The following is an 8,985-nucleotide window of genomic DNA, read 5'->3' as shown; positions in this document are numbered from 1 at the left end:
GCTGGCATTTGCTTTTCCTCTGTGAGTGTTTTCTGGAATCCAGGACATTTTTAGAAACAAAATGAATCCAGGCCTCACAGATCATTACAGCAACATCACTTGCTTAGATTTCAGTAAATCACACTGGTGGAGGACCGGAGAAGCCAAATATCAAAAAAAGCCCTACGATGGAAGTTTATGGGATTTTTCATCAATTTTATTGTTGAATGATGATGTAGTCGCAAACTCGCAATAGTCTCCTCAACCAGCTGCATGATTTACGTCTGCAGCACAAAGGATGCAGACTGAGAGTACAGGACAGGTTACGTGCTAAAGTTTCATTTTTTAGGGTTATGATTTGTTTGAAGTGTGTTCATCATGTGTTCAGTCTGAGTTGTATATAAATTACGGCTGGTCCCTGGATCTCGCTTTGATACAGTGGAAATATAAATCATAGAACAGCTCTTCTGAGAGCCCAAGAGAATGAAATATATTCTTCTCACTTAAACGCTGGCAGACTGTCAGAATCAGTGTGGGAAAACTTTCTTTATGAGAATAAAACAGAAAGAAAATCCATCCATCATTTTCGACCAACTTAAATGAAGCATGAGTGGAAATGAGCTGTGACTTCCCCCGAGCACATATATAAAATTCCCTTGTGTTTCTTGTGAAAAAGAAGTGCTTAATTGTATTGAATTTGCACTTGTACTTCATACTAAAACTCCACTTAAGTGCATTTAAAGAGAGTCAAATTAAAGAGATGTCAAATAAAAAAGAAATTACATTGAAGTAAAGCCTTGTTTTAATAATCCTTTGTCGTGCTTTAAAGAAGCACACTTATTTTGATGTGTTGACTAACATATTACATACAAGTTTCAATAGAAATAACATTAAAGTATATTTTAGTTTACTATAAATGCTTGTCAGTATTTCAGCAGTACACTTTAATCATATTTCAAAGACAACAGATGTAATTATGAAATTACAAATAGCGATATACACTAAAGTTCAACTAATTGCATTTAACATAAATTTAAATAACATGCATTTAAGTGTCCAAAGACATCACATTCAGTTTGCACTTAAGTATGTTTTTCTAAAATATAGCTATTTTCTGTAATTAGCACTCTATTTAAAAGCTAAATGCACTTCTTTTTTACAAGAACGCATTCTTTGGTTGTACAGAAAGTTTTAAGGAATTATGTATTAATATTAATATTATGTTGTGTAGTAGAAGACGACGTTTTGTTATGTCTTCATGACTGCAGAAGAATAAAAGTGATTTTCTTTTCACACAAAGACCAGAAAAGATGCACACTCGGTGTTTAGGCAATAAACTATATTTATAAATAAAACAATTTGTTTTGTTTTGTCATAAAACAGTGTACAGCGAGTATTAAATTGAACCATTCAATACTACCTGTTTCCAATAATTCAAAATGTGATAAATGCATCTGAGAAAAAAAAGAGGAAGGTTTACAGAGAAACAAAGAAGTAGAGTGCTGATGGTTAATGATGACAGACATTAACATATTAAGTACTGTGTCGTTTGGGGAAGAGTGAGAGAGTGAAGAGAGCTGCTCTCCATCATATTATAAGAATAATAGTGCATCATCGGGTTGCTTTAGGACTGCTGATAACATTGACATAACATCACTGTTGCAGGTTCAGTACATGTTTACAAAGAATAACATTACAGGACTGAATATCTCCCAGGTAAGTTCTTTAAATCAATATCAAACCACAATTGACTTGATTTACTTAATAAATGTCCCTGGTCTTATTGTGCACAATTCATCAGTTCAGGTTATTAAAACAACAAAAGACATCATGCATCATGTTTAATAAAGAGTAAGAGTAAGGCGGGCTTTAAAAGGCCTGTCTGTAAACTTAAAAACTCTCTCTCTCTTTCTCTCTCACTCTCCACTGTTCTTAGCAGAAAATTAAATCCATAAATATAAAATAATTGCCAAAGATTCTATCTTTTGATAGCGTTTGTCTTTTTAAATCATTAAAAATGATTTGTTCATTCTTAAAATGCAAAAGGTGATTTTCTTCTCATATCATGCTTTTCTCTCCTGCTTAATTTAGTTAATCTTTGATTGAAAAACATATCTTGAGGTTAATAAACCAGTCAGAGGACAAAATATTAAAAAAACTCAGGTAAAGTACATAAAAAGTACACAAAAACCAGCAAGCATTCACCTTCATCACTGCATCGCACAGAGTCTCCTTAAATCAGAGACCTCGGGTCTCTGAGGGCATGATGGGATACATGATCTGTTCCAGTCTTCTTCACTGAAGAAAGTGCAAGCCACAGGACACAGGAGGGACATTAGGAGGGACACTCAGCCACTAAAAAGTCAATGCATCTCTTTCTTGTCTTCCTCCACATCTTCTTTTCTTGATTTCACAGTGCCTTGAGCATGTGAGTCGACCCTCGGGGTCAACTGAAGAGCATCACATGACATCGACGAAGAACTCACTGGGGTTCCCCATGGCCATGCGGAAAGATTGGCGTGAGGCTGTGAGTTCGGGCGGCACCGAGGCCAGGTCTCGGTCCGGAGGAGAGCCCGGCGCTGCTGTTACGAGTGTCTGTGGCTGTGGCTGTGGCTGCGGAGGGAGGCCGGGCGCTCCACACACCAGGCTCTGGACGCTCCGGATGGTGTGTGAGCTACGCACGCTGTGTTCGCTAGGGGGCGCTGCAGAGCGCTCGCTGGGAGCCTTCTCTCTTTTCTCAGACTCACTGCCGCTGCCGGATCGGCCTCCAGACTCCTGCGTTCCAGCCGCTTGGGTTCCAGCCGCTACGTTTGCGTCATTTTTGCTGCCGCTTCGATTCGAGCCACTGCTTCGACTGCCTGTGAGCAAAATGAAAGAAAGGAAAGGAAAAGAAAAGTGCGACTTCCTTTTTAGGTTTAATTCTTCGGTCACTTTTCAATGTATTTGCCTTGTCATTGGATCAGATATAATAAGGGCAGAAGAGTTGACCACAGGATCAGAAAGAGGCATTAAGGGGAAATATTTGCCCCCTGGAAGTGATTTCCTGGGCATTTTTTTCTTTACCTTTGTGTGTGTGTGTGTGTGTGTGTGTGTATATATATATATATACTAGAGCTGCCCTTGACTAAGGATTTTTCTGGTCGACTAGTAGTCGTTCATTTTAAGCATAGTAGACTTAATCGCACGTTTATTAATAAACCATATAAATCATATAATGAGCCTTCAATTGCCTTCATAGCCTATTAATTACTCGAGCACACGCATAAAGCTTGCCACAGTGCACCAGCAGAAGTAATGTTTGTGAATGTGTCAGGGAAAAACAGTAAGGAGAATGCATTAACATTTTAATAATTTGGTAAACTAGTGCTGTCATTGTTTTTGGCTTAAGAGATGAAGTTGGAGACACTGACACTGACTCGTCATCATCGCAGTAGTGGATGCGCCTGTATGCATGTTTCATACAGATTACATAATCTGAGAATATTTGTTTTCCATTTGAATTGGTTCATTTGAATGCAGACATGAGTTTCGTGCTCAAGTTCACAGAGACTGAGACGGCAGAAAGCGCATCCTGTTTGCTTTCATTGTTTTACAAAAGCGTGTTTACAAAATGCGATTTCTGTGTTTTGAGTCTTTACAGATTTGAAAGATGTATTACTCTTATCTGTATGACCAAAAATGAGGGAGTATTTTAAGAAACAGTGTGCGCACCGGCGTCTCCATCCGTCCTGCTACTGTACAGCTTACACACTCTGCACAGACACTTCAATAGCGCACATTTCTCTAGGTTAACATTTGATTGAGCGGCCATGTAAAGTTGCTAATACTTACATATTTCACATGATACACCATATTTGACAGGCGAGCATTTGGCTGTCCTGCCCGATGTACTGTATTACCATAGACTAACCGTTAACGATCTGTTCATCACGGACTGCGTGATTTTTTACTTTTTTCTTTTTCTTTTTTTTTGTGCGACTAATAAAATTTTGGTCAAGCAAGCCTCTTCTGGTTGACTAACGATTAGTTGACTATTAGGGGGCAGCCCTAATATACACACATATATATATCCATCGCAAGGGCTGAGCCAAGTGTGCGACCGCACAAGGCCTTGTGCCTCTATAGGCCTCGTGCCACAATAAAGTGTTTTTGTCCTACAAAAGACTATAATAGCTAAAAATCCTAAAAATCGTCGATGTTGGGCTGAAACCTTGTACTTTCAAAACTTTTCAGGAAATGTAAAAAAAACACTATTTTTTTTAAATAATTGCATTGCCAAAGATTAACATTTTACCAAAATCGAGCTTAAGTGGAGTTACAAGGTTTTTAACCACCGAATGTGATTTGCCCATCATTAGAAGTTTAGTGGAGCTACTGTATGTCAGCACTCAGTTTTTTCTGACATTTGGCCAAAATGTCATGTTATTAAAGATGAAGTTCTACGCACAGACTATTTAGTTCTTGCTATGATTGATGCCAAAACATTTGTGAAATTCTATAACAATTTAAATTTTTAGTGTCTCTTTAGTATCTTTTAAAAGGTTATTTTAAAATGTATTGTATTGATGCAAAGTTTCAGCATCACTACTCCAGTCTTCAGTGTCACATGATCCTTCAGAAATCATTCTAATGTGCTGATGCTGAGCAGAACTAAATGTAATGCCATACGTCTTAATTGCGATGTAATCATAATAGTTTTACTTTAGTTGGGCAAGTGCAGTTTTCCCCCATATCCTGAATTTGGAGGGCATTATTGTTCATTGTGGTGGCATTTTTGCCCCAAGCCCCTGGTTAATTTCCGCCCCTGATCGAACGCAGTCTCACCTTCGCTGTGCGGGCTGCCAGCGCTGCCGCCCCCTGCAGTGAAGCTGTAGCTGGGGTCGTGCACAGGGTGGGGATTGTACGGGTGAGGGATCGGGTACTGATAAGGGAACGTGAGCGGCCAGGGAGCTACACCAGGGTGAGGCAACGGAGCCAGAGTGTCCTGGTCAGACGCTCCACTAGAACCATCATGTTCATGCAAGGTGAGACTGGCCATATCTGAGACAGAAAAGGAACAAACAGGAGGGAATAGAGTTTACTCCAAATGAATAAATAAAAGATGCTTCGATGTGAAAGAGTGGGGAAAAATCGAAGAACTAAAGATCAGGAACTCACTGCCGCACAGGTCTCCAAAGATGTAATAGCACTGTTCAGAGAAGGTGATCTTGTTGACAGTGTGCCGGATGTAGCCAGCTTTTAGCAGGTTGCTGGCGTATTTGCGTGCCTCCCGTCTGTCTGTAAAGCCCTCGACGTGATGATAGAGCCAATCCACCACATCTGAACCTGAGAGGAAAACAACTATTTTACTTCTGAAGACACTAGCGGAATATCCACATCCAACTTCAATTTAATGAATTATCTGAAATTATTATTTAAAACAATTATGATTGTTACCAATAAAATCAAATACAAAAGTGGTTGTAAATTCACCCTTGTGAAAAAGTAGACTTTAGAAAAGAATACTTATTATGGAAATAATGCTTTTGAATTTTACTTTATCAGAATATACTTGAATTAACTTAATGTAATACATTTGCATGCTATTTACATTTAAATTAAAATGTATTAAAATGTTTTATTAATTTACATTAAATGCAGTTTTTAAACTAAAGAGTGCTTTTTAGCCCACTAAAGTAGGACTGTAATTTCATAATTACTTCTATTGTCTTTGAAATGTACTGACAAGCATTTATGGTAAACTAAAATAAAAAACCTCTCAATGTCATTTTTATTGAAACTTCTAAGTAATATATTTAAACATATTCACAATTATACATTTGTAATGATGAAGTTGAACTTAAGTACATTTAAAATACATTAACTTTTAACTGTAATATCTAATATCACACTACAGTAAAATTATGACCAAATACATGTGTTTTAGTATGTTAGTCAACACATCAAAATAAGTGTACTTCTTTAAAGCATGACAAAAGATTATTAAACATACTTAACACATAGTAATTAACATAGTAGTTAAAGTGGGACAACATAAGGATTCCAACTTTAAAGTAAAACATTTAAATTGACAGTATTACAAAGTCCACTTAAGTGTGTTGGAGAAACAGTCATGAAAGTGTCTCTCTTTAAGTGCAGATAAGTGGCCTTTTATTCAATTATTATTATATTATCTATTACAGTTTTTACAAAAATATACTTTCAAGATTTGAAACACACTCAATACAGTTAAGCACACTTCTGTTTCACACACGCATAACTGGACAGATACAGACAATGATGAAACATCAAACATGAGATCACAGATAAAAAAGAGGAATTCATTACGAGGACCTGTTTATCCCTTTTTGTGGCATTTTCACTCCAAGCCAAAGTTAAATTTTAAGAGTGAGGCTGCAAGTTTACCTATGAAGGCGTTGGGGATGGTGATCTTTAGCCACATTCTGTCCCGCACCTCCAGGCCTGACTCTGCAGATGCCATTGCTTTGGCTATTGCTGCCATGTCGCTATGGATGGACAGATGGAAATCCTCGAACCCTGCAGAGTAAAGCACAATGAGACGGTGCACAGCAGTCTACAGATGCGAGTGAACTATCAAGACATCAAGATGTCGTAGCCATTCTCAACTGATCTAGGAGGAGTTTTTGATTTCTCAAACATCACAAATCAATCTAATTTCCCTTGTGAATAAGAGGTGTGCTTAATTGTTTTTAATGTGCACTTGTAGTGTACATTAAATCTTAAAAGTACACTTTCATGACTGTCTCTTAACACACTTAAGTGCTCTTTGTAATAAAGTCAAATTAATTTTTTGTCATGCATTAAAGAAGTACACTTATTTTAATGCGTTGACTAATATACTAAAGCACACTATTACAAATTTATAATACTAACACTAACTATAATACATTTTTTAAAATTGTAAATAACATGCAATTATGTGTAAACATTAAATTCAGTTCATAGTAACAGATTCTCTTATTTTTAGTATTTTATTTACAAGTACTCAATGTGAAAGTATTCTAAAGTGTACTTCTTTTTCACAAGGGCTGTACAGCCTAATTTGCAGTGTATAATTTACTGTATGTATTTTGTTCAAGACTACTCACAAATCTTTAATTTTCATTTGACACACACAGTTGGTAAGAGCTACGGTCACAGAACAGTAAGCAGTGGGTTGGCAGATGAAGTCATCCTCTGGCGACAGACAGCGGGCACAGCAGAGGTGGATTATGGGAAGGGTGGGTGGATAAACACTTACGCTCAGTCTCTGGAATGGAGCTTGTGATGGAGGAGCTGGTGGAGGTGATTGTGCTCATGGAAGGGCTCATACCGTACACTGGGTACGCCCCCGTCATAGCGGCAGTGTGAGACACCCAGGCAGCAGGGTCGATGGGACGGATCGGCTCACCTGAACAAACACAGGGGGAGTAAACAGATGCCTGGTCACTTTAGACGGTACCAAAGAGGTCAAAAACAGTAAAAGAAAATGATTTAATTTTAACTATGAAAGAGAAATGGTTGCGAACAGCACTTCATGTTTAAAAGAATAGTTCTTTAAAAGATTTTAAAAGAATAGTTCACCCAGAAATTTAAATTTACTCACCCTCAGGCCATCCAAGATGTTGATGAGTTTGTTTCTTCATCTGAGAAATTCAGCATTGCATCACTTGCTCAGCAATGGATCCTCTGCAGTGAATGGGTGCCGTCAGAATGAGAGTCCAAACAGTTGATAAAAACATCACAATAATCCACACGACTCCAGTCCATCAATTAACGTCTTGTGAAGTGAAAAGCTATGTGTTTGTAAGAAACAAATTCATCATTGAGACATTTTAACTTTAAACCATCACTGCTTGCCAAAATACAAGTCCATAATCCATAATAACGCATCCTCCAGTGAAAAAGTCTATTCCCTCTCACATCAAAACCCACCGACATATTTGTTTAGAACTTTTTTGGACTGTTTTCAGAGCTTGATCTGTGCATATTTCTCTCTTGACTTTTTCACTGGAGAAAGCAATATTATGGATAGAAGAGCGATGGTCTTAAATATAGATTTGTTTCTTACAAACATGCAGCTTTTCACTTCACAATACATAAATTGATGAACTGGAGTGGTGTGGATTATTGTGATGTTTTGATCAGCTGTTTGGACTCTCATTCTGACGGCACCCATTCACTGCAGAGGATCCATTGCTGAGCAGGTGAGGTAATGCTACACTTCTCGAAATCTGTTCTGATAAAGAAACAAACTCATCTACATCTTAGAAGGCTTCAGGGTGGTTATGTTTTCATATGGGCGAACTATTTCTTTAATAGCACTGTAACGCAGTAGCTCTCTTACTTCGTGGGAGGGTGAAACAGCTACGAGGGTTTGGATCCCAACATTTGGCCACAGTCAGTGTGATGGGTCTGTAAATGTGAACATACACATCAGTGCTGATATAAATCTCATTTAGTCCATAATGAGAGCACGGGACATCACAATGTCCACTTCTTACCCAGGTTTATGGACAATCTCTCGTAGCACCCTCACTGCATCATCATTAGTCATGTTCTCAAAGTTGATATCGTTCACCTACAACAAAACAAGCAACTCTTAGAAATCACAAACATCATCGATGATCAGGAATATCTTACAGTATAAAACAAACATCCAAAGCAGACCTGCAGGAGCATGTCACCAGGCTCAATGCGTCCGTCAGCAGCCACTGCACCGCCTTTCATGATGGAGCCAATGTAGATTCCTCCATCGCCCCTCTCATTACTCTGCCCGACTATACTAATGCCCAGAAAATTATACTTCTCTATAGTAAGGGGGAGAGAGAAAAACAAAATGGAGAGATGAACAGCAGACTTAGTAATGTGAGAATGCAACATTTGTATTTGAATCTTTTGTCAAAATGTATAAAGAAAAAAAATCAGTCCCCACTTTCAGTTGTTTTTTTATTATTATTTTTAATTATTTAATTATTATTTTTTATGATTAAAAATTGTTTCTGT

At 37.8% G+C, this 8,985-nt stretch overlaps 1 protein-coding gene across 1 annotated transcript in view; it reads right to left on the bottom strand.

The window, feature by feature from the left end:
- Positions 1-1,303: 1,303 nt before the first annotated feature.
- LOC131524350 (segment polarity protein dishevelled homolog DVL-3) overlaps positions 1,304-8,985 on the bottom strand; it is a 35,679-nt gene continuing 27,997 nt past the window's right edge. Inside the window, exons 8-15 of the mRNA XM_058751396.1 lie at positions 8,650-8,789; positions 8,484-8,560; positions 8,327-8,394; positions 7,241-7,390; positions 6,385-6,516; positions 5,137-5,304; positions 4,804-5,019; positions 1,304-2,837 (exon numbers count right to left, since the gene is read on the bottom strand). Of these exons, the coding sequence (XP_058607379.1) occupies positions 2,440-2,837; positions 4,804-5,019; positions 5,137-5,304; positions 6,385-6,516; positions 7,241-7,390; positions 8,327-8,394; positions 8,484-8,560; positions 8,650-8,789 (1,349 nt within the window). The 3' untranslated portion in view covers positions 1,304-2,439. The remainder of the gene's footprint in view (positions 2,838-4,803; positions 5,020-5,136; positions 5,305-6,384; positions 6,517-7,240; positions 7,391-8,326; positions 8,395-8,483; positions 8,561-8,649; positions 8,790-8,985) is intronic.

This window comes from Onychostoma macrolepis, chromosome 18, assembly GCF_012432095.1.
Source record: "Onychostoma macrolepis isolate SWU-2019 chromosome 18, ASM1243209v1, whole genome shotgun sequence".
NCBI lineage: Eukaryota > Metazoa > Chordata > Actinopteri > Cypriniformes > Cyprinidae > Onychostoma > Onychostoma macrolepis.
Note: the sequence above shows the minus strand (reverse complement) of the source record. Positions and strands in the feature narration are given on the sequence as shown.